The sequence below is a fragment of the Bipolaris sorokiniana genome (genome assembly GCF_000338995.1).
Source record: "Bipolaris sorokiniana ND90Pr unplaced genomic scaffold COCSAscaffold_2, whole genome shotgun sequence".
NCBI lineage: Eukaryota > Fungi > Ascomycota > Dothideomycetes > Pleosporales > Pleosporaceae > Bipolaris > Bipolaris sorokiniana.
Window position 1 is genome coordinate 908,561 of NW_006911896.1, and position 22,311 is coordinate 930,871.

The 22,311-nt window shown below is 51.7% G+C and overlaps 10 protein-coding genes across 10 annotated transcripts; 5 read left to right on the plus strand and 5 right to left on the minus strand.

The window, feature by feature from the left end:
• Positions 1-1,231: 1,231 nt before the first annotated feature.
• On the minus strand, positions 1,232-3,002 carry COCSADRAFT_33143 (uncharacterized protein). Its single transcript, XM_007697273.1, has 2 exons — positions 2,321-3,002; positions 1,232-2,272 (listed from the first exon to the last, which is right to left on the minus strand). The coding sequence occupies exons 1-2, from the start codon at positions 2,679-2,681 to the stop codon at positions 1,605-1,607; spliced, it is 1,029 nt and encodes a 342-aa protein (XP_007695463.1). The 5' UTR covers positions 2,682-3,002; the 3' UTR covers positions 1,232-1,604.
• A 160-nt stretch (positions 3,003-3,162) lies between these two features.
• On the plus strand, positions 3,163-5,003 carry COCSADRAFT_33144 (uncharacterized protein). Its single transcript, XM_007697274.1, has one exon. It carries the CDS (start codon positions 3,189-3,191, stop codon positions 4,827-4,829), a length of 1,641 nt encoding a protein of 546 aa, XP_007695464.1. The 5' UTR covers positions 3,163-3,188; the 3' UTR covers positions 4,830-5,003.
• Positions 4,994-5,608, plus strand: COCSADRAFT_269886 (uncharacterized protein). Its single transcript, XM_007697668.1, has one exon. The coding sequence runs from the start codon at positions 5,158-5,160 to the stop codon at positions 5,524-5,526; it is 369 nt and encodes a 122-aa protein (XP_007695858.1). The 5' UTR covers positions 4,994-5,157; the 3' UTR covers positions 5,527-5,608.
• A 1,118-nt stretch (positions 5,609-6,726) lies between these two features.
• COCSADRAFT_269901 (uncharacterized protein) lies at positions 6,727-8,120 on the minus strand. Its single transcript, XM_007697669.1, has one exon. The coding sequence runs from the start codon at positions 7,972-7,974 to the stop codon at positions 6,946-6,948; it is 1,029 nt and encodes a 342-aa protein (XP_007695859.1). The 5' UTR covers positions 7,975-8,120; the 3' UTR covers positions 6,727-6,945.
• A 433-nt stretch (positions 8,121-8,553) lies between these two features.
• On the minus strand, positions 8,554-9,423 carry COCSADRAFT_60165 (uncharacterized protein; the record flags this gene model as incomplete). The annotated part of the gene is made up of 1 exon (XM_007697453.1): positions 8,554-9,423. A coding segment is annotated over one exon (870 nt), but the record flags the coding sequence as incomplete, so codon positions are not given.
• Positions 9,424-10,227: 804 nt separating this feature from the next.
• COCSADRAFT_269904 (uncharacterized protein) lies at positions 10,228-10,975 on the plus strand. The gene has a single exon (XM_007697670.1). The coding sequence runs from the start codon at positions 10,337-10,339 to the stop codon at positions 10,691-10,693; it is 357 nt and encodes a 118-aa protein (XP_007695860.1). The 5' UTR covers positions 10,228-10,336; the 3' UTR covers positions 10,694-10,975.
• COCSADRAFT_269895 (uncharacterized protein) lies at positions 10,975-12,612 on the minus strand. Its single transcript, XM_007697671.1, has one exon. The coding sequence runs from the start codon at positions 12,547-12,549 to the stop codon at positions 11,257-11,259; it is 1,293 nt and encodes a 430-aa protein (XP_007695861.1). The 5' UTR covers positions 12,550-12,612; the 3' UTR covers positions 10,975-11,256.
• A 121-nt stretch (positions 12,613-12,733) lies between these two features.
• Positions 12,734-18,237, plus strand: COCSADRAFT_178073 (uncharacterized protein). The gene is made up of 4 exons (XM_007697672.1): positions 12,734-13,260; positions 13,367-17,000; positions 17,049-17,628; positions 17,679-18,237. Exons 1-4 carry the CDS (start codon positions 13,053-13,055, stop codon positions 18,027-18,029), a joined length of 4,773 nt encoding a protein of 1,590 aa, XP_007695862.1. The 5' UTR covers positions 12,734-13,052; the 3' UTR covers positions 18,030-18,237.
• A 500-nt stretch (positions 18,238-18,737) lies between these two features.
• Positions 18,738-19,838, plus strand: COCSADRAFT_167448 (uncharacterized protein; the record flags this gene model as incomplete). Its single annotated transcript, XM_007697673.1, has 2 exons — positions 18,738-19,077; positions 19,183-19,838. 2 exons carry the CDS (start codon positions 18,738-18,740, stop codon positions 19,836-19,838), a joined length of 996 nt encoding a protein of 331 aa, XP_007695863.1.
• Positions 19,839-19,937: 99 nt separating this feature from the next.
• Positions 19,938-22,032, minus strand: COCSADRAFT_269939 (uncharacterized protein). Its single transcript, XM_007697674.1, has 6 exons — positions 21,747-22,032; positions 21,396-21,633; positions 21,152-21,284; positions 21,018-21,089; positions 20,706-20,960; positions 19,938-20,639 (listed from the first exon to the last, which is right to left on the minus strand). The coding sequence occupies exons 1-6, from the start codon at positions 21,928-21,930 to the stop codon at positions 20,037-20,039; spliced, it is 1,485 nt and encodes a 494-aa protein (XP_007695864.1). The 5' UTR covers positions 21,931-22,032; the 3' UTR covers positions 19,938-20,036.
• Between the last annotated feature and the right edge of the window lie 279 nt (positions 22,033-22,311).

Consider the following 22,311-nt stretch of genomic DNA (forward strand, 5'->3'; position numbering starts at 1 on the left):
ACAGCCAGTTGACCAAATCAGACACTGTATGTAACGGAAGCCTCGTGGTACTCCTCAAAGAGGCAGGAAGCGTTGGTGGTGTTGAGCTAAGAGTTGGAGATGTACAAATAGTTGTAGCACTAGCGACTGTAACATTTACTGCGCGACTCGAACTTGAAGTGTGAGAAAGACTACCCCATGCTATAAGGAATAGGTCGGTCGTAGTTGCTGGCAATTGAGTGCTTGACGATCGTACCTCAGAAAAAGCCGAGGACATGTATTCAACTTCCGGTACAGGCGATGGAATGACAGTGGGTATCGAAGTGGTTAAAAGTATGTTCGCTTCTTTCGTGACGCTTTGTAATATGGTCCCTGAACTGTATGGGGGAAATGATGTTGAAGGCGCGTTGCTGCTTGTTCTAGATGGTATACTCGGTATTGATTCTGAGGGCGAGGGCGTAGAAGGAAAATTATGTTCCCGGGATGTTGACGTCGAAGAAGACTTTGTCTCAGTTGACGTAAAGACGACGGAGTCAATGTATGTTGCCGACATGCGTGAAGTATCATTCGATGTCTCCGACACCCTGGTATTATTATAGAAGGCCAGTACTTGACGCGGCATTACGGGGAATCTTCTGTTCGCATCGTGTGTTTCTGAAGATTCTGCATCTATCGAATATGTAAGTACCAACCACTTCCATAGTCCACACGTCTCCATCCCACTTACTTTGTCTATCCTCCACCGCCCCATTACTCCCCACAATCAACGACGCAGTACAGACAGCGACCAAACCTTCTATTAACCAACCCATCGCATATCCGCACTCAAAATCGAACCAAAAAGATGAAACGACATAGGCTGGGAAGAAAAAAACGCAAGGCAAATCACCCACATTGAACGCGATCGAATTGCATAACACAAACCAAGAATTTCGCGGCAAAAACGATGAAACCGGACAACAAAGAAACTACATATGATTATTCACCCGACCCAAAGGTCGTTGGTTCTAAGGCCCTGATGGAGCGCACTTTCGTTATTATTGGAGCACTTTGTTCGGGGGGCCGAAACAGGGTAAGCGTGGAGTAAGGCCTTTGGGGCTGAGTCGCCAGTACAAGGTGCATACAACAAGTCCGAGAATAACACAGCGCCACCTAGTACTAACATTAGCGCATGATGTGGCTGTAGCTAAAAAGAGTGCATGAAAGATTTTGGAGGCTTTGTTTTTGAAATCATGATGCGATAAATATGTGTTCGCGTTGGGGCATGATATTAGAACTCGGTTAGCGAGATTACCTTGTAGGTACCTGGGTTTGTTTGTTGGTTATTAGGCCAGCTGCAAAAACCTTGACATTGTCTATTGAGTTGGCCGAGTCAAGCTGCTGCACGAAATACAAATTGCACCAGCCAGACTGAATCTCGCCTGCTAGAAACAAGCTTGAAGATCAACAAAAGAGATATAACGCAGTAATGCGATACCTACGAACTCTCGAGATTGAAGTATCGTATTTCTGTTTGAACATATCCCTTTTCAACTCCATATCCAGCCCCATGCGTTTATGTCTGTTGCACCCGCTGGGTACCGTCCAAATTTATCCCTGTCAGACCTAAAAGACTTCTAATGCACCTACCCTTTCCCTGTTGAGCCACTGCCGGTAACAATATAGGCCTGGCTATCACGGACACTCTCTTGTAGCCAAGTAGGTAGAGCGCGGAGTCTGGACACGAATCGCGGACCAAGACATATCTGCCCGCTCTTCGCGGCGACGATCTGTTTGACCATGATATCGGCGACATAGTCTGCTTCCAATAGTTGGCCACCCTGGTTCTTCAATCCACTTGCAAGGGCCGAGTGCGCTGTTATGGCTGACTTTGTCCAGTGAGGGTGGATGATGGAAGTCAGAATTTCAGGGCAGTTGTACCGATGCTTCAACTCTAGCGTAAGTCCCTCATGGAACGCTAGGATAGCGGCTTTGGCACAGCTGTAATCGACGGCACCGGCTACGGTGACAAAGGAAGCGAGACTTGCGACAGTCATTACGTGGCCTTTCTTCTTCTTAAGCATGTCTGGCAGAAATTCTTGCACAGTGATCCAATGACTCATTACGTTGATGTTGAACATGCTCTGGAGACGGGTGTAGGGGATATCGAGAATATTCCACGCGTTCCCGATGCCAGCATTGTTGACCAGAATGGACGGATGACCAAGGTCGGAGCGTAGAGCCTCCGCAGCCTGGTGGATGTTCTCTTGCGAAGTGACGTCACACCTGTAAAACCGAATAAGAGCGAGCTCCTCTGGTTCCTTGTTAGTTGGGAAGGTGTTAGATCTGAGCTGCGACTAACCTTTAGTAAAGACATCTGACAGGGGGCTAACGTCCAGAACTGCGACCCTGATACCATGGGAAACGAGCTTCTTTACAACACAGGCGCCAATGCCTGCTGAGCCTCCAGTCACAACAGCTACTTCGCGCTTCCAGTCCCAGACGCTTTTGTCGGTGGAAAAACGCCATCGCCTGTCGGCCCAGCGGTTTAATGTCCAGTTCACTTCGAGAAGAGCCCACACGGAGAGCGCCCATTTAAGAAACCAGTGAAGGGTTGCGGCAAGGGTGCTAGAAAGACCGAGCTTAATGCCAAATTCTGACCACACTGGGTTGCTGGTATGGAGCATAGCCGCCCCCAGGGCGAGCAAGGCACACTGGATCATAGTGGGGGCGGGGCGGATATGCTGTTGGCGAAAGAGGTGGAGTCCGGAGTTTGCAGAATTGTGCAAGTCCTGATACTTCAAGCCAAACACTGATTCAATTGCAAACAAGAGGAGATATTGTTGCGGTTTTGAACACGTAGAGAAAGAGGAAATGTACTGCGAACCCGCTTATGTGTACCTCTAGGTAGTTGTGGATACGAAGATATTGGGACCGGCGGGTCTGTTTCCGAACTAGGTATTGGGATAAGCCACTCACAGATAGATCATATCCATTAGAGACAGACACACAACCGTCGTGTACAGGCCGTAGGCAATGAAGTCGTAACGTTCAAGTCACAGGAACATGGAGACAAGATGAAGAAGATGCCAAGGAATTAGTTGCGCGCAAGCGTCGTCGATCACCGGGCCGCGATTGGCTAGCTCGGCGGTGCGATGATGTACGTAGTTGAGAAATCTATGGCATGAGATATCACAACGCATTTACGCCCCTAACTGTGCCCTCGACGCATGTCTTTCGCTCGAACCAGCTACTTGAGCGGTACGCTGACGCCGTTTCTATACCCCACCGTGTCTCAGGCGCAACTTGGCCTACTTGCACGCAGGTGGCTACTTCGCAAACCATGTCTGCCGCAGCGAAGATGCAACTCGATATCTGATACTTCTCGACTGGACCCCACGCCCGACGACTACTCGCTCACGCCTTTTGCCGACCGCTGCATCCTTACAGTCGAGGCTGGCGGGGGCGGACACGGATGTGTATCTTTTCTGCGCGAAAAGTACATTGAAGAAGGGCCTGCCAACGGCGGCGATGGCGGCAGCGGAGGCAATGTGTACATCCAAGCCGTTCGCGGCGAGACGTCCCTGCACAAGCTGGCCCGGCGACGGTTAATCAAGGCTGGAAGAGGGCGCAATGGCCAAGGCAAAGTCAAGGGCGGCGAGCGGGGCACAGACGTTCTGATTACTGTCCCTGTAGGAACCATTGTGCGCGAGCTGCAGAGGCATGACCCTGTTGCTATCATGGAGGAAGAGCATTGGAAGATGGAGCAGAACCCGGAAGAGGAAGATGTTGAACAGGGCGAGCCTAGCTATAGGAGAGATAGGTGGCTTGTATATCCTGGCACCATAGCCTCGGAGTTGAGCAGGATCAAGTTTCCCAAGCTCCCTCCGCCACGTAGATCTCACCTTGCCGCTCTCGAGCCTGAGGCGCCTTTGTGGCTGGATTTAGACAAGCACATGGAGACGCCAATGTTGATAGCAGCGGGCGCCATGGGTGGTCTGGGCAATCCGCACTTTATGACGCCCTTCAACTCGCGCCCCAAGATGGCCACGCGAGGTGACGAAGGGTTGAAGTTGTCCCTCCAGCTCGAACTCAAGATCCTCGCGGATCTGGGTCTCGTGGGACTACCCAATGCAGGCAAGAGCACGCTGTTGCGGTCTTTGAGCAATAGCCGTGCGCGAGTTGGTAACTGGGCCTTTACAACTCTCCAACCAAATGTCGGCACAGTTGTGCTGGACAACCATAAGGGCCGTCCACTCGTCAAGTCACGTAGGCCAGATGGCCAACTGCGAGAAAATTTTACCATTGCTGATGTGCCCGGACTTATCGAGGACGCCCACTTAGACAAAGGACTTGGACTGGGCTTCCTGCGCCACATTGAACGCGCTGCAGTCCTCGCCTTTGTCATCGACCTCTCCGCCGGCGACGCAGTCCAAGCGCTGCAGCTCCTCTGGCGCGAAGTCTCCGAGTACGAGACCCTCCGCGGCAAGGAGCTCAATGCAGAAACAGAACGCAGAATGGTCACTTACATGCCTGCCGGTAGCAGCAGCCCCCCTCCCAGCGACACTTCCGACCTCATCGACTCGCCGCAGCTGGACCCGTCTCCCAAACCGCTCCCATTCATTACTACGACTCCGATTTCTTCCAAACCGTGGTTCGTTGTCGCGACAAAAGCGGACTTGCCAGATACGCAGGCGAATTTTGAGTCGCTACTTCAGTATTTGGATGGAGTGACCAAGGGGGCCTTGCCCCACCCGAGCCATCGCCAGCATGCGTGGAAGCGCAATGTTCAAGCTGTGCCGATTAGTGCGATCAAAGGAGAAGGTGTACAGGTTATTCCACAGTTGGTTATGGATTTGTTGGATGAGTAGATGTACGGAATGATACCCTTTTCTCCTCTCATTCTTCCGTGAAGTGATTATTGCTATTGTTATTCCCGTCGTCCACGTATGGAGCTGCAATGGCCTACTACCTAGATTCGATGGCGCACGTCGTATTGATTGCTAGAGAGATGTGAGGGCAACTATTGTCCATTTGTAAGGCTCACATCAAGACAGTATTCACAAAAGAAAGACACTATGAAAATATACCACAAAAATCAGAAGCGTAGACTCAGAAGTAGTAATAGTTCTCTGTATTGAATATTCCAAACCGGATACAAACACACCAAATCTCAGGAGGGATTCTCCTAACCCGTCTATGACACCACTCGCTCGAACCATGAGTCGATGGAAGAATGGCTTGCCATCTTCTAACTCGAACCAGAGGATCCATCTCTCATACCGTTCTCCCCAGCCCCGTTTCTCCTGTAAAAACGGGGCTGGATTGCGTGGGCCCCGTCCTCCATACAACGGGGTTGGATTGCGTGCCCGACTGTCCAGTTTGCTGTCGTTTTTCTCGGCAGGAACTATCACTTTCTCCCCGCTCGATGATACTCAGATGAGTAGTCGAAATCCTTGTATCACCCTGTATAACGGGGAAGGACTACAGTGCGCAGTCGCGGTTATAGTCGAAACCACCATATTTCTGCTGAGGAGGAAACCAATGTTGTTAAATTGTTGGAACTGACGGTGTCTCAAAGAGGCTGCTCTTTGCCATGTGCAGTGGCCTCACCCGCCTGTTGTTAGAGGTAGAGTCGCTCTCGTTGCTATATCACCTGGGGATACCGGAGAAGGAATTGTGAGGTTGCTCGGAGGCACAGAGGAGTCCTCATATCACCCGGAGACAGCTGGAATGAGTCAAGAGTGGCTAAGCTTCCGGATCGAAGCCCCCAGGTTCTCGTCGCTTGGGTCGTTGTCATCGTCGTCACATCACCCGGGGATGGCGGCTGGGATTCCAGAACTCCTATACATCACCTGGCGAACCGGGGAAGAGTTTGGAATACATCTGCTGCGAATGTTAGAACGGTATTGGAATAGGGAGTGGGGGAAGTCATACTATAAGCTCGTAGCCATGAATTGCATGTCATTTGCCGCGAGGGGTCTAGGAGGTTGCCGAGCTTCTCAAAGTGGACATGTCGCGGGATGGCAAGAAAGAGATCAGGGGTGATCTGAGACATGTCCCCGTATGGTTTGGGGGTATATGAGAAGGATGTGGGTGCCTGGAATCTCCCAAAATCCTGTATATCACCCGGATAGACCGGGGAAAGACTCCAGAGAGTGGTGCGCAGAGCCGTGATGCTGCATTGTCTCCAGGAGACACCTCTAAACTCCTATATATCACCCGGATGTACCAGGGAAGAGTATGAAAGGGTTTCTGTCAAGTGTGTTAGATTATTGTAGTCAAAAAATGATTAAGGAACTCTTACGCTACCACAAGCTCTCCTGATCAATCAACCGAAGAAGAAGAGAAATAGGAGGCGGAGGCGGATTTCGTGGATCAATCCGCCCCTAAGAGGGAGTGATTTTGTATTGACTAAAGATAATATGTTGAGTTGGATGAGGAAAGAGGGTGATAGATGGGTGGGAGCGGGGGTTTATATAGAGGGTAGGGAGCGCTAAGGAGGAGCGAGAGTGAAGGAGTCACGTGTTTGTGTTAAGCGGGGAGTGAAGGAATGGCGTAGGTACAATTAGTCAGAGTGGTAGTTGCCTTGAGTTATCTAGGCCCACGTGCGGGATTAAAAAGTTTGCGAGGCTGGGTTTTGTTGAGCTCCAAGGCTACAGCAGGTCTTGGGACTTGTATATCCCTCACTTTCCTTTGTTATATCCGGGTATCAGCGGCAATTACAATGGGATATATCCGTAGATTTCCCAGAAACATATGGTATTCACTGGAAGTTTGCTAACAATCACTGACATGATTGTTGAGTGATAAATGGCTCAGTAATTTGACTCACAGGTGTAAACAAAGCCACAAGGCTAAGTTACCAAAAATCATATCAAATTTCTTCCTACATACCTGTCCAGTCCACTCAAAGGCATTTCCATAATTTGCCCATGATCTAAACCATAAAAAACTCAACAAACACAGTCTAATCCATCTCTTCCCTTACGCCACTAACTCTACGGTTCTGACACTCACCCCCTCCACCTTCCCCCCAGTCTGCTCTTCACCCATCCTTTCCCCCAAACTTTCCACATAATCCCTAACAATACGGTCAAACCCCTCATCCCTCTGAAACCCAAGCTCCAAAGCCTTCCTATTATCAAACTCCGCAGGCCACGACTCCAAAATCCTCTTCAACCCCTCCTCCTCCCTCATCTCCAGCAGCGCCAACTTGTCTTTCCCGCCCACCCTCTCCAGCGAATCCATCATATCCTGAATCGACACACCGATGCCCGGAAAATTTAGAACGCGGTCAAAAGTAGCGAGGCGACTGGTGTCGAACTGTGTAGCGGCGTGGACGAGATTCTGGACTAGGATGCGTGGTGAACAGAGCCAGTGACGCCATTGCTTGTCGGAGAGTGGGATAACGCATTTGATACCATTCATGGGCTCGCGGATCATACCGCTGATGAAAGAACTCGCTGCTGCAGTGGGTTTCCCCGGTCTCACGCACACAGTGGGGAAGCGCAGCGAGATTCCGTCTATGAAGCCGCGGCGCGTGTACTCTGTGATGAGGTACTCGCACATCATTTTTTCGGCGCCGTAACTGGTTTCTGGGGTCGGCAGTTGCGATTCTGTAACTGGCAATGTGACGGAGTTGTTGTACACGGCTTGGCTCGAGGCGTAGATTACTCGGCTTCCTGGACTGATCTTGCGGATGGCTTCAAGTAAGGCGCGGGTGGCGTCGAAGTTGGCGCGCATACCTAGGTCGAAGTCGGCTTCTGCGCCGGAGGACATGATTCCATGGAAGATGAAGACGACATCTAGGTCAGGAGTTACGACGGAGGAGGATTCTGTGCATAGATCTGCGCGGATGGCTTGAACATTGTTGGATGATTGAGTGGATTTCGGGACAGGAGGTTCGATGATATCAGTGAGGATGAGTGAGTGAGCGGCATTTTTGTCTTCGAGTAGCTTTTTTGCTACAAGTTGGCCGATGAATCCGGCGGCTCCGGTGATAAGTATACGCATTTTTTCTGGAGTCTGAAATGTGATTGTGGAAACATTGTGTAGATGCTAAACTGCTCATATACACGAAAGGAGGGCGGTACTTTCGGCCGATTTTTGGCCCAAAACTCATCTAGGGGCCGTGAACCAATCTGATACTGATCTCAATTTAGTAACTTGTTCGGTGCATCTCACCCCGTCTGCATGCTCTCATAGGATCGGGTCTTTGCTGGAGGAATGATGGTTCCTCACGGCAAACATACCGTCGGAGTTTCGCCGAATCCGCTTCCCCGCATGGAGGCGCCGGCAGATCAGCATGCGCGAAACCTTCCTCGTAAACCTAAGATCGACCGTCACAGCCACAGACGCAGTCGGTTTTACTAAAACTCTGAGTCTTTTTTTACTAGATTTGAGTGACATATTCATTGTGCCCGAGATCGGTGTAAGTATTGCATCCATTCGCGACACTTCGCTGTTGGCGATTAGAACATCATCGCTTGACTTGCACACTACTGTATCTTACCATGAGACTTTGTGGAAGATTCGAATAACATAAGAAAAGAACAGAAATACCCAATCATGGGATTCTCAGCTCTTCCTGGCCCAAGGCGTACTAACATCCTTCTTAAACTTCTCATCCAAACCCGCCGCTTTCAAAATTGCAAATCTCACATGATCAATACCCAGTCTCTTACCATCAACCAATGTCTCCGCACTCACACCCAGAATCTCGCCCAATGCACCTCCTCCAACCGGGGGCTGAATCTCGTTCTTCAGCTTTTCCATAGCCTTCCTAAGATCTTCAGGCGTGCCCTTTGGTGCCAAGCGACGGGCAGATTTGCCATCAAAGCGCTTGATATCTTTGGCGTTGGGGATGTAAAGCTTGTCTAGTTTGGAAAGAATGACTTGATGGCTCACGCCAGCCAGACGTAAAGAAGCTAACAACGAACGGTCTTTGTCTTTGATACCGTGTTCAGCGTCTAGTAAGACGAATACACGACGAAGTTGTTTGCGGTTGCTTATATACTTCATGATTTCCACGCCCCAGGAGGAAAGCGAACCCTCGCCGTATCCAGGCATGTCGACGATAGTCAGTCCACCAATGCCTATGATCTTGTCGCGTCCGTTGGGTTGTTTTTTGATGGTCACGCCGTTTCCGGCGCCCAGACCGTAGAGATTCATTGTTTTGGTGAAGCCTGGTGTTGACGATGTGCGTGCTAACAGTGCTTTAATATCTGCGTTCACAACGGCATTGAGCAATGAGCTTTTGCCGACATTGGAGCGACCAACAAAGGCTACCTCAGGTACGTCTGATTCTGGGAACAGGCGGAATTGTGCTACGCTTCGAAGTAACTTTGCGTTCTTGCTGTTGTTTGTGAAGAAGTGGTTTGCCTGCGTCTTTTGCGCGATGGTTGGTGGGAACGACTCCCAGTACCAATGGAAGTCTTCCAGCTTGCTGAAATGGAGCTTTATGTGGCTGGAAGGGAGTTCGAGCTTTATAGATGGGAGAGTGGACTCAGATTTGCGCTTCGAGCCGAGTGGTGGTGAGGGTGTGGATGGTTGAAGGTCTTCTACGACCTCGGTAGCTCTTCCTTTTCGTGATCGCTGTGATACGTCCCTTTTATTCGTTGGCGGCTCCAATGATTTCTGTGATGATGTTGAGCCACCAGCTTCAAAGTCTTGTGGTGCTGATGGCTCAGGAGAGAAAACTTCTTTTTCCACTGCCTCTAATCTCGTACTTTCCAGTTGGTCCTGTAGTTTTCGCTTCACTCGCTCTGGAAGGTGAGCTAGATCCACATGTATCGTTGACGGCCTCAAAGTGCCCTCTCTTCTCCGTTGTCGTCTTTCTCTCATTGAAAGTGGTCGTGGTTCCTTTGTAAAGGGATCACCCCCGGTTGCAGATGAAATTTGTTTTTCAGTCAACTCCAGCCGGTAGCTACCTTTCGTCTTGCTCATATGCAGCATACTCTGCGTTGGCGGCTCATCCCTATATCTAGATTTGACATCTCCACTCCAATGTTTCTGGAGCCGCAGCCTTGGGTTCGGCGCATCCTGTGGAAAAGCATTAGTTGACTGCGCCCGTAGCTGTGATCGTGTAAGAAGTCCAGAATTCCGGCGGGAAATATTCTGTATGCAACTACTACATACGTAGCCCGGCCTCATCGAAAGACCACTCATCGCGTGAAGTCTTCAAGCGTTCTCTACACCCACATCCGAAATCCAAAGTTCACACCTGGTCCGAGCTCTCCCGCAACTTTTCGCCGCAGCACCTCCGCGGCGAACATCAACCTCCAATATCGCCTGCAACCGCAACCGCAGCCAATATTTCGCCTGACCGCATATCCCAAACACAATCAATCAATTGCTTGAACCGAAATCTCTCACAATGGCGCAATCAGCACCCACCCAAATCCGCTCCCTCTACCGCCGTCTCCTCCGCGAACTCCCCTCCACCCCCCAAACAAGCCGGACCCAGCACCAAAAGCTCTCTGCCCCATCCGTCCTCCAAAAAACCATACGGTCAGCTATCGCAACACCAAAAGCGAGCTCAAGCACACACGGCCAGGTGCAGCAGGCAGAGCAATTCGTACAATATGTGCAGGCGCAACGGACATATGCATCGCTACTGGAGCGCTATAATCCTGGTATGGGAATGACGGAGGAAGAGAGGGTACGATTGAGTGCGCGGAGAGTGGGTATGAATCTTCCGGTGGAATTTGGGCAGGAGGGGGAGAAGGCTTGAGTGGGTTAGATGGGGAGAGAGCGAGAAGAGGGGCTGAATGGGACATCTGCTTCTGGCTGGGAAAGATAAGGAATTTATAGGTATTGATGTTGGAGATGATGATAGGAGGGTCTGAAAAAAAGGACTACTTGGGGCGCAGTCAGACTCTTGTGAAGTTGGAAGCCTCTGAAAATTACTACCCAAAGTACGAAGTCAAGATCACATGCGGAGAGTTGGGGAGATCTGGTCCTATAGACTGAATGTAGAATATATAGACATCTATTGGTCCAGCTAGACTGGCTCAGCAGTCTGTCAACCGCTCAAAATCTAATATAAAGTACTGCCATCGAAGGGTATGTTGCTTTTGGTGTACATGATAACTCCAGTTCGCCGAAATCGTACGCGCCAATGATCCATGTTTTGCGATTTTGAAGGTTCAAGATCGTGCCTCTGCTGTTTCCCCTCGCCCAGGCGTACGCGCGCAAATGTTGCTCCTAATATTTCGAATAGCTGCGCGTGCATGGTGGAGTTGAGATATCAAGGACTGTAGACTCCGGATCAAATCCTTAAGTCCAACTAGTCATCTAATCCTCGAACTTGATACCCTTGCCGCCAGAGGTATCAATCATACCACCTCTGTAGGAGCCCCTCTTTCCCTTGTTCTTTTCCTTGGTGAATCCCTTGCCTTTCGTGATGATCAGCTTGGCATGAGCGCGGTCGGCATAGTCGTATGAAACATATGCGTTGCTTGCGAGCCTAGGGTCAACCTGTGTGTCGGGTTTGATGCGCTGGAATCGGTTCTCGACGTGGCTTCGCTTTGACTTCGGGGCCTCTGCAGAAGGGGAGACAGCCTTACGCTTGTTACTGGCGGGCGCAGGCGATGCTGCGGGAATGGTGTGGGACGAGTCACTGGCGGAACCCTTGCGCTCGGACGCAGTAGATTTAGACACTTTTTCTGATTCAGAATCAGAGCTGTCAGAAGAGCTCGAATCGCTATCGGAGGAGCTTGAGGAGCTGTCAGAGGATGGCGTGGCTGCTTTCTTTCCACTCTTCTTAGCCTTTGCCTTGGTGGGCTTTGCGTCGGAGTCGCTTTCGGAGTCGCTTGAATCGCTGGAGTCGCTAGAGTCCGAAGCGCTAGAAGCAGACGAAGATGACACTGAAGCAGCCTTCTTGCCCTTGTTCTTCTTGCTTGTCTTCTTCTCGATTTCTGACTCGGAGCTGCTATCGGAGTCGCTACCGGAGTCGCTGTCACTGCTAGAGTCGCTGTCCGATGAATCGCTTGATGCGGCCGAGGAATCGGAGTCGGGCAGAGGGACATTGGCAGGTTCGTCGTCATCGCTGCTGTCTGAATCGCTGGAGTCGCTAGAGTCGCTGGACGAAGAAGCAGAAGATGATGAGACAGATTTGGCCTTCTTTGCTTTGGACTTGACGGGGGCGCTTTCCTTTTCCGACTCTGAGTCAGAAGAGTCTGAGCTCGAGTCCGAACTCGACGAGCTCGAGTCATCCTTCTTTACAGGTGCCTTCTTCGCCTTTTGGGGCTTCTTCTCAGTCTCTGACTCACTGCTAGAGTCGCTGCTGGAGTCGCTGTCAGAGTCGCTATCGGAGCCGCTGCTGGAATCGCTGCTGGAGGCGCTCTCCTCGTCGACGTCCATGGGCTCGGGCGCATCTGGGGAATTGGTTGCGCCTCCGCTCTTCTGCCACTTCTCAAACTCATTGAGCTTGCTAGCAGCGCCTTTCTCTCCCTGCTGCTCGAGGAACTTCCTGACAAGGTCAAGAGGTGCTTCAGCGGCTGTTGTTGTTGACGCGGCTACTGCAGACGTCTTATTCTGCTTCTTGTCCGAGCTGGACTTCTTGGCGAGTTTCTTGTCGGCAGCCATGATGGGCAATGGGGGCCGTGTATCGCGTAGTAGTGACGGGGATGGATTGTGGAGAATCGAAAGGTTGCAGGTCGCGCGCGAGAAAAAAGTTACGGCGGGCGGAATGCACCTCGCATGACGCTAGTCCGCAAGCGTGATCCCAGTCCCGCACGCCTGCCGTCTCATACGTGAGTACACGACGCCAAACGTCGCTCACCTGCGCAGGGTGATATTTGGGCCTTTCACTCGCCGTCTTTGCTATCCCCACTTGCACACATCCGACTCAGTTCCAGCGGATACGGCCAAGACGTGCATCGCATATTGCTGCCCAATCCTATCGCTCACGGAGGACCGACCAGCCAACGAACCAACCAGCTCAGCATCGCAAGGACCACCACCACCACGATTCACCATTGATGGCATTACCACGAAGAACCCTCGCTACCGCTGGGTGAAAGTAGTCGGCATATCATCCGCTCAGACTTGGGACCCTTCAGAGTGTAGCTGCCAGCACCTCAGTCAAGATGGACGGGAGGCCACGCAACTATACCAACGGAGGCGGGGACCCTCGAGCTCCCCCAATGCGTCCGCCCACCGGGGGCTCGAGAGGAGCCCCCTCTGCCTCCAGCTCGAGCTCTACACCCTCCGGCATGTCGCGCGCCGAGCGGTTTGACGACGAGCGACGTCGGATTACTGAGAGCTGCTTCTCCAAGTTGGACGAGCAGGGACAGCGTACGTGTTCCTGGACACCACCATAAACACAGTTGGCATACATGTCTAGGTCTTGCCTATCCTGCTGGTTCCTAGACTTGGCCTGAGTTATGCTGACATGTCCCAGTCCAGGAATCCTACATTACCCACATCCGTATTCAGGAAGATGGCGCATATCCGCAGGCTCCCCCTCCGCCAAACTCACCACCTTCAAACAAGAAGGCGAGAATCATCATGATATCCGTGCGCAACACAGGCAGAGTCAAACTGCACAAGGCTAGGGAGAACGCCAACGGCACCTTTTCTATTGGAAAGTCTTGGCCTATGGAAGAGCTGTCTGCAGTTGAGAACTACGTCCACCTCAACCCTGCCAACGAGGAAGAGGCGCAACGCAAGCAGTGGGCCGGAGAAAAAGGCTTCACCGTTACCATCACCAAACCATACTACTGGGAAGCTGGGACCGCAAAAGAGAAGGAGTTTTTCATAGGAAGTATGGTCAAGATTTACAATAAGTATACTAAGGGTGACTTTCCCATCTTGACAGGATTCAGTGTTTCCGAACTCAACAGCCTTACGAATGGACAACCACATCTTGCTACACCGGAGGGCCGGGCCGCAACCGCAGCAGGCAGTCCAGCAGGCGGTAGCCCAGGGCCACAGCGACCGGGACCATTAGAGCAGAGACCTATGCCTCCAAAAGCAGGCGGACCTCCCCCAAGAAGACCTGGAGAAATGCCGCCACCCGCAACAGACGATAGCAGAAGAGGGCCGCCACCCGGATCAAATCCTAATTTCCGGAGACCGCCAGGAGAATTCCAGGGTCCGAGAAGGCCTGGCCGGCCAGACGATGATAGACCAAACACAGGCGACGAGGCTCGCAGACGTCCACCATTTCTGCCAAATCAGATGCAAGCTGCTCCATCCATGCCTAATCTAAGGCAAAAGCAACCTATGGATCCGACCATTCGAGCGCGACCCAGCGGGGACAGTATGCGACCCCGCCCCAGTCCCGGCCCTGGCCCTGGCCCGAATTTCATGCCACCAACATCGCCTCTTGCGCCGCGAAACTTGACACCGCAGTCTTCAGCTTCAGAATTTGCCAGTCGACCAAAAACACCAGAATCTGCGAAATACCAGACAAATCTTAGCCCCGGACGCGGTCCGCCCTTTGAAGATGGTCCGCCTCAACGACCAGAGAGGTCGTTTGACGAGCGATCAACAGACGGTGCAGCACCAGGTATCTCAACACCAGACGCGCGCAGACCTAGAGACTATGCTTCGCCCCGGAGAGATCCCTCTCCCAGAGGTCTGAGACCCGGTACAGCCCAGAGTGGTGCTCGGCCAGGTACTTCTCAAAGCAACGCCAGTTCAAACTTCAACCGACATGATGACATGCCTCCAGACGAACCTCCACAGCGGAGAAGACCCACAATGGAGACGCGTCCGTCTCAGCTATCGCAGCGTAGCTTCGACAGCCAAGGTACAGACTCACGTTCAGTCTTCCATACCCCTTCGGCATCCCCCGCTCCGCCGATGGAAGTACCGCCTCGAAGACGACCCCAAGAGACGCCAGAGCGGTTAAAGCCATCTTCTCAAGAAAGCATTGCACGCTCAGATCCTGCAGTATCCAGATCACAACCCACTCCACCACCCACTTCCCCGTTACCACGAATACCAACAGCTCCTATGCCACAAGCGCCCCCGCCAGAGGAGGTAGCGGCCCCTCCTGTTCAAGCTCAGCCAGTGCGAACCGAACCTGCTCCTGAACCCGAGCCCCAAGTTGTACCCGCTGAAAACACCAGCAGCCCAATAGACGAGCAAGAGACTGAGGCTTCACCCCGTCCTGGTCTTGGTCCAATGGTAAAGAAACCATTGGTCGCCGACAATGCAGCAAACAAGCTCCGAAAGGCTGCGGCAGCAGCAGGAGCTTTCAAGCCTCGTGCAGGCGGTGCCGCAGCAAAACTCTTCAACAAAGATACAAAGGCATCTGATGAGCCTGACGGTGTCAGTGCAGTGTTCATACCTCAACGGCCAGCTCCGAAAGAGACACCAAAGGAGGAGCCAGAAGAGGAAGAAAAGAAGCTAGAGGAAGCGCCTCCACCTGTGCCAGATCGATCATCCAAGGAGCGACCACGTATCAGCACCGAGGTTGTACCATCAGTCACTGTGTCTGGTCCATTGGCGCCAGCTTTGCCGGAGGTTAAGCAAGAGGTAGAAGAGGAAGCTCCTCCACCAGCTTCAGAAAAGGCAGCGGCAAGAAGCGCCGAGACGGAGCCTGAAGTGCGACGTAAGAAGCGTAGGTCCAATCAGCAGATTGTGAACATCTCGAAGCTTGGCATTGATCCTAGCATCCTTGATGAACGCGGTCTTGAGTTCGACATTCTACTATCAGAGCTAGGCTGGGGCAGTAATGAGCTTTCTCACAAGCACATTGAATCCCTCGAAGCCGATATCAAACGCGAGATCGCTCGCGTCGAAGCGGGGAGCTGGCTCAACCACCTAGAGCAGAAAGATGACCGAGTGGAGGCTGTTGAACGTATGCTGGATCGCGCCATTGCTGAATGCGACGAACTTGAAGGCCTGTTGACCTTATACAACGTTGAACTGAGTAGCTTGAACGATGACATTGCTTTCATCGAAGCGCAGAGTCAGGGTCTACAAGTCCAGACGGCCAACCAGCGTTTGCTGCAGCAAGAACTTCGACAACTCGTCGATACCATCTCAATCACATCAGACCAACTAGAGCCTTTGAGACGTGCTCCAATAGGAAAGATTAGTGGCCTCAAAGATATTGAATCGTCCTTGGTTCTTCTCTACAAAGCGCTGGTTACGATTGATCCGTCTTTTGTGGCAGGGAGCCGAGCCGGTGCTAACGATACCCTCAACACGTTGAACGGAAGATCAGGCATAGGCAACAGCGATTTGGCAACAATGCAGGCTCTGCAAGAAAAACGAGATAGGTATCTTGGCGAGGGAACCATGTTCCTTGAGCGACTCAAGAAGCACATGGAGATTACCTTTGGTGCCGCTTTCCTGTCAACAAAAGATGCTCTTTCGAATCTTGACCAGGGTTCCATGCCGTCTTTAAGGAAGAACATTGAGGCACATGATACTGGTCGAAGCGAGCTGTGGATGTTGAGTCCGGTAATGCTCTTCGCCAAGGAAATCGACAGGGCTTCATGGGACATGCTTCTCCGGATGTACCAGAACCAAGCAGCGCAATTGTATCAACAGGAAGTTCGCGATAACATTCTGGCTTGGAGGAAATTTGCTCGGAAGCCCAGTGGCGAGGAGCAAGAGCTACTGTTTACCGCACAAGAAAAGGAGCCAGAGAGTATCACGGGGACTGCCAGGAAGCTGACTGTCAAGCGAAGTCAGACTTTGGCTCGTGGCTTACGAGCGGCTTCTGGAGATAAAGAGGGTAAAGAGAGCAAGGCGAAGCCAGCAAGTCAAGATGGCAAGCTGCATGCATACGATGTCTTTGCTAGGGTCCTAGAAGACACAGGCCCTGTGCTACTGACGGAGCAAAACTTTATCACAGAATTCTTCCACGCTACGTCAACTGACTCGCTCGATTTCCCTGACGCGGTCCAGGCAGCACCTCCAGAGAATCGCCGAGGACCTAACCTTTGGATCAGAAAGCAATTCGAGCCAGACAGGGCCATGGCGAAGCATCTCACTGGAGTCATGGAGGAGATTTTCTCGTTCTGGCCTGCGGAAATTGCCAGTCTTGTAGACTGGGCCACGAAAGCCGACCCTCTGTAAGTCTTGTTTTCACATCACATCGCCATGATACTAACTATTCACAGGCAAGGTGTAGGCATTCTTTGTGCTGTTGATCGGAAGTTGATCGATATCGAGGAAACAAACCAAGACTTTTTGACCAGGAACTTGCAAAAGATTCACGAGCGTCTGCAAGGACTCTTCAGCCGGTTCTTGGACGAGCAAATACGGGCAATTGAAGACACCAAAGTCAAGATCAAGAAACGCAAGGGTGTTATATCCTTCATGAAGACATTTCCCCACTTTTCTGTTGCCATCGAAAACATGCTGCCGTCTGCAGCTGAGGGGGGCGACCAGCTGGAGATCCGCCGTATGGTCAATGACGGGTATCAGAGAATCAACAAGGCCATGTTTGAGAGTTTGAAAGTGATTGCAAAGGAGTCTCCCACCGTCATGGCTTCGCAAGGACAGGGCGATCCCGAAGACAAGGAGGCACTGAACTACCACATTCTGCTTATCGAAAACATGAACCACTACATGGAGGAGGTGGATGCACGTTCCGTTTCCGTGCTGGAATACTGGAAGGGCAAGGCGCAGGATGAGTACAATGAGCACATGGGCCTTTATGTTGATGCCGTTATCCGGCGGCCGTTGGGCAAACTTTTGGTAAGTGCACATGCAACGCTAAGCTCTGGGATTAATCTGACAATGCCTAGGAATTTATCGAGTCCACTGAAACACTTCTCGGCCAGCCAGGCGCGAGCGCTCAAGCCATTTCGCAACGCTCTTCGCACTCTCGCTCCGTGTTCAAGAAGCTAGTGCACTCGCATGATGCTAAGGAGCTGCGAAAAGGCATCGAGTCGCTCAAGAAGCGAGTGGACAAGCACTTTGGTGACGCAGACGATCCATCGATTAGTCGCGATCTCGTATTCAAGGTGCTTAAGGAATGCGAGAAGACTTACATGAATGTGTCGGAGCGGATGATGACGATCAACCAGGATGTATATAGTGGCGAGGTGGAAATTGATTGGGGCAGCAAGGAGATTGACGCAGCGTTCAAGAGATAGTGTCTTCGGAAGAGCGGAAGTCTGTATTTGCGAGGGCTTGGGCTGTGACGTTGCGCCGGTGTGTCGTTATGGAGGACGTGTATATTGGCGGATTTGAATGCGATAACGAAGACTCTTGGACTGCATGGCTTGTATGGCATTCAATTCAGTCCAGCCAGGACAGGATAGCTAACATGTGTTTGGAATCTACGGGCTATATCTCCCCGGCTTATTTCTCGAAAGCTCATCGTACGGTGCAATCATTATCCCGCCCACACGTACTTGTCCTATACACCGATGACAGGGTGCTCACATGTCTAGGCGCACGTCCACCGGCCTCCGAGTACACCGGGCTAGAACAAACTGGTTTCCGAAGGGTGGGGCCTGACCCCAGTCTAGGTTGGTCAGTAGCGAGTAATGACGATATTGATCGCTACTTGTAGTCAAGATCGGGCAGATCGTATGCACTGTATTAGGCATAGGCCAGATTAATGATCTTCCATTGAGGCTCATTATACTGTTTCACGGGGATTTCGGCGCTCTTTCAAAACAAACTTTCAGGCAACCCAGTACGTATCCAAATAAGCAAATTATGGGAGCCACTGAAGCCATTTCGCCCGGCGTATTCCCAACGCCTTTTAAATAAGGCCTTGACCACCCCCCCCCGCCTGTGAAGAAGCAAACGTGTTCTCGCTCGTAGTCTACCTTTTACTATAGTATACGCCAACAATGACACTCTTACACACACTGCTCAGGGCAACAGCCTTTAAGAACCCATTGCTACGCACACTTGTCCCTACCGTGGCCCTTGCATACGGCATCCAAGCCGCTGTAGCAATCCCCTCCATCACTGCGCAAACAGAGCGCTACTACGACCTCAGCGGCAGCCTGACTTACCTTTCCTGCACAGCTCTCAGTCTCACACTACCCTACCTGCGCGCCCGCGCTGCAGGAACAGCAACAAATGGCCTCGTCGACTACTTCGGCAACCAAGGTCTCGGACAGGGCACGACGTGGTGGTGGAGACAAGCGCTGCTGAGCGCCGCGGTGGGCCTATGGGCTACAAGGTGTATGTTGTAACCAGGCTTTGAATCCTTCCAACCCCTCCCCCCGTCGAAGGAGTGAACTCCACGTGACACACAACCATTTTACTAACAACGCCGGGGTTAAACAGTGGGATCCTATCTCTTCAGACGCATCTCAAGCGACGACGGCAAAGACTCGCGGTTCGATAGTATTCGCTCTTCCCCCCCGAAATTCCTCGTTGCGTTCTTCGCCCAGGCGGCGTGGGTCTCGCTGTGTACGCTTCCTGTTATCCTCGTTAACTCTGTGCCGCGCTCCGCGTATGCTTCGTCGTTACTCGGTCAAGCCGTCTCATCAAAACCCTACCTAACGGATATCCTTGGCCTGGCGATTTTCGTATTCGGACTAGGGTTTGAAGTTGTGGCTGATAGGCAAAAGGATGCGTGGGTGCAGGCGAAGAAGGCGAAGAAGCACGAAGAGCAGTTTTTGACGCATGGGCTTTGGGCTATGTCCAGGCATCCGAATTATTTTGGTGAGGCGACGTTGTGGTCTGGTATTGCTGTTGCGGCAGCGGGGTTGCTGGTTCGGCAGCCTGCGCAGACAGCGTTGGGGTTGAGTGGGGGGTTGAGTGGGAAGATGTTGGTGACAGGGATGTGTGTAGCGAGTCCTGCTTTTGTGAGTTTTTTGCTGCTCAAGATTAGTGGGGTGCCGTTGAGTGAGGAGAAGTATGATAAGAAGTATGGGGGTGATGAGGAGTATCAGCGGTGGAAGAGGGAGACACCGATGTTTTTCCCGAAGCTTTGGTAGAGTTGGGTGATGGGAGGTTCTTTGTGTGTAAAAAGCGAGTTCTTTTGGGCGGAAAGGATGAAATGCGGCTTATGGTGCGGATTGTTAGATAGATGGCTGAGCAATCGTAAAAGGGGATTTACATGTACAACAAAAACTGTCCTCGTTACCTATTTCATATCCACCTCCCCTCTAACAACCTTACCTCTCTCTTTCCCTTTAAACCTGAAACCTCCACCTAGGATGCCTATCCCCCAACGCCAAATCTTCAGCACTATCATGGAATCCAGGTGTGTGCGGTTCACTCTCCAGCATCTTAACTTTCTCCGCATTCTCCCGATTAAGCACCACCCACAACGCGCTCACAACCACTAAATTCAGCGCCAGATACCCCAGGGCAAAACTGTGTCCAAGAATGTATCTCGGCCCGCTATTCGCACGGTACAACTGCGTACCTAGCACAGCACCCAGATTGCCGATGCTGATTTGCAGGGCATTGGCTGTTGCGCGTTTAGTTTGCCCGCTGACGTTGATGGCGGGCCAGCAGAGGACGAGCGCGACGGACGGGTAGATGCCCGTGGCAGCGAAGAAAGTGCCTACATATGAAACGCCTGGGCGTGCACGCGGATTCGTGTTTGCGAGTAGGATGATGTAGCCGATGATTGCCAAGGAGGAAGTGAAGAGGATGAAGGCGGCGCGGCGGGCGTAGCGTTCGGAGAGGATAGCGATGAGGATTGTGAAGAGAGTGGCGAGGGCGTAGGGGGGGATGGTGAGGAGTTGGCTCTGGGCGGAGGTGTAGCCCATGTCTTTTATGATTGTGGGCTGTTCAATTGTTAACATAACTAGTTTAGACTGTTTAGGAGTTTGGGGATATAGGGATAGAGATACCAGGAATAGAGATAGAGTATACAGTGGTAAACTCATCGTGTGGAATCCAAATGCATAGAGCCAGACTTTAATGTCTTTGGTTGCGAGAATAACTTGGCCCCAGGAAAAGGCCTCATCGTTTGTGGCGTCACTGTCGGCCTTGAGGCGTGCTTGGAGAAATGTGCGTTCTCTGGGAGAGAGCCACGATACGGTAGATGGGTAGTTGGAGATGAACCAGTATGCTATTACACCAATGACGACAGTGGCGATACCTTCCTGTTCGTAGATTTTAGTATACATGCGATTCAGGAGATTGTGAAATGTAGTACATACGAGGATGAATATCCACCGCCATCCTGGCTGTCCAGCTACACCACGCATGTGCGCGATGCCATATGCGAGGATCTTGTCTCAGTGTCAGCCTATATTCTAGTCTCTCCTGCCTGAGATAGGGGGATTCCACATACACCGCCAAAAGCCCCAGCAAGCGAAGCACAGCTAAAGAAGAGCGAAATGCGATACTGCCGCTCACTCCGCTTATACCACATACTCAGATAGTACACGACTCCGGGGAACAGGCCAGATTCTGTGACACCGAGACTATTCACAATTCCTCGTTAGCTCCATCACTGCGCTTTCAAACTCAAAACCCCTCAGCTTGGGAAAGTAAGAGGGGGGAAAGAATAAGGAAAAGGGACATCAAAAACTCACAAAAACCGCACAATCAAAAACCCCGTCAGATTCTGCACAATACCAATCAGCGTCGCCACAACCCCCCACGCCACCGTCAGTGTCGGAAGCCAGAACCGCGGCGTCGTCCGCTTCAGCACAATATTACACGGAATCTCGAATAGCACGTAGCCGACAAAGTAGAGCGTGAGGCCCGTTAGGTACTGGTTCCCTGTCATTTTCAAGTCTGTAGTGAGACCCTCGATGCGTGCGTTGGCGACTAATTGTTTCCGTCAGCCTTGGCCCTTAAACCTATTCCTTCACTCCGAGATCGAGGAAACGGCGAAGGAGGAAAGTGATGGGAGAGAGTAGTAGAGGGGGGAGAAGATATACCGTTACTCCGATCCAAAAACGACAACAAGTACAAAATCGACACCGCAGGCAACAAGCGCAAATCCAACTTCCGCAGCAACCTCTTTTCTTCGGCCTCACTCGTCTGCGCAAGAACTTGTTGTTCGTCGGTCGTGGTATCCGAGTCGCTGAGCGCATGCTCAGCATCGTGCTTGTCTTCTGCCATTGCTTTCGAATCCCGCCTAGTAGTTATCAAGTTTCCTCCCCCCCCTAAAAAAATAACGTTCAATTACAGCCGGATTGTCAAAAGGCTGGAAATCAAAGTCAAGAACAGCAAACGTCGGAAATTGGGGACAAAAGTTTAACAAGAAGAAAGGTATTTATACCACCCGTCCTTCACAGACCCACAGACCCTACCTACCCATCCTTGTCTAAACCGCACTACCCTCCCTCCTCCCCAAATGATGCAAGATTTCCCTCACTATCCCTCCATCTTGCCCTTCTACCTCTATCCCGCTCCGTCTGCCGTCATACGCACCTCCACGCATGCATTGCCGTAGCTCCCCCAGCGCCCAAACACCCCCTCCCCATGTCACCCGTTCGACAA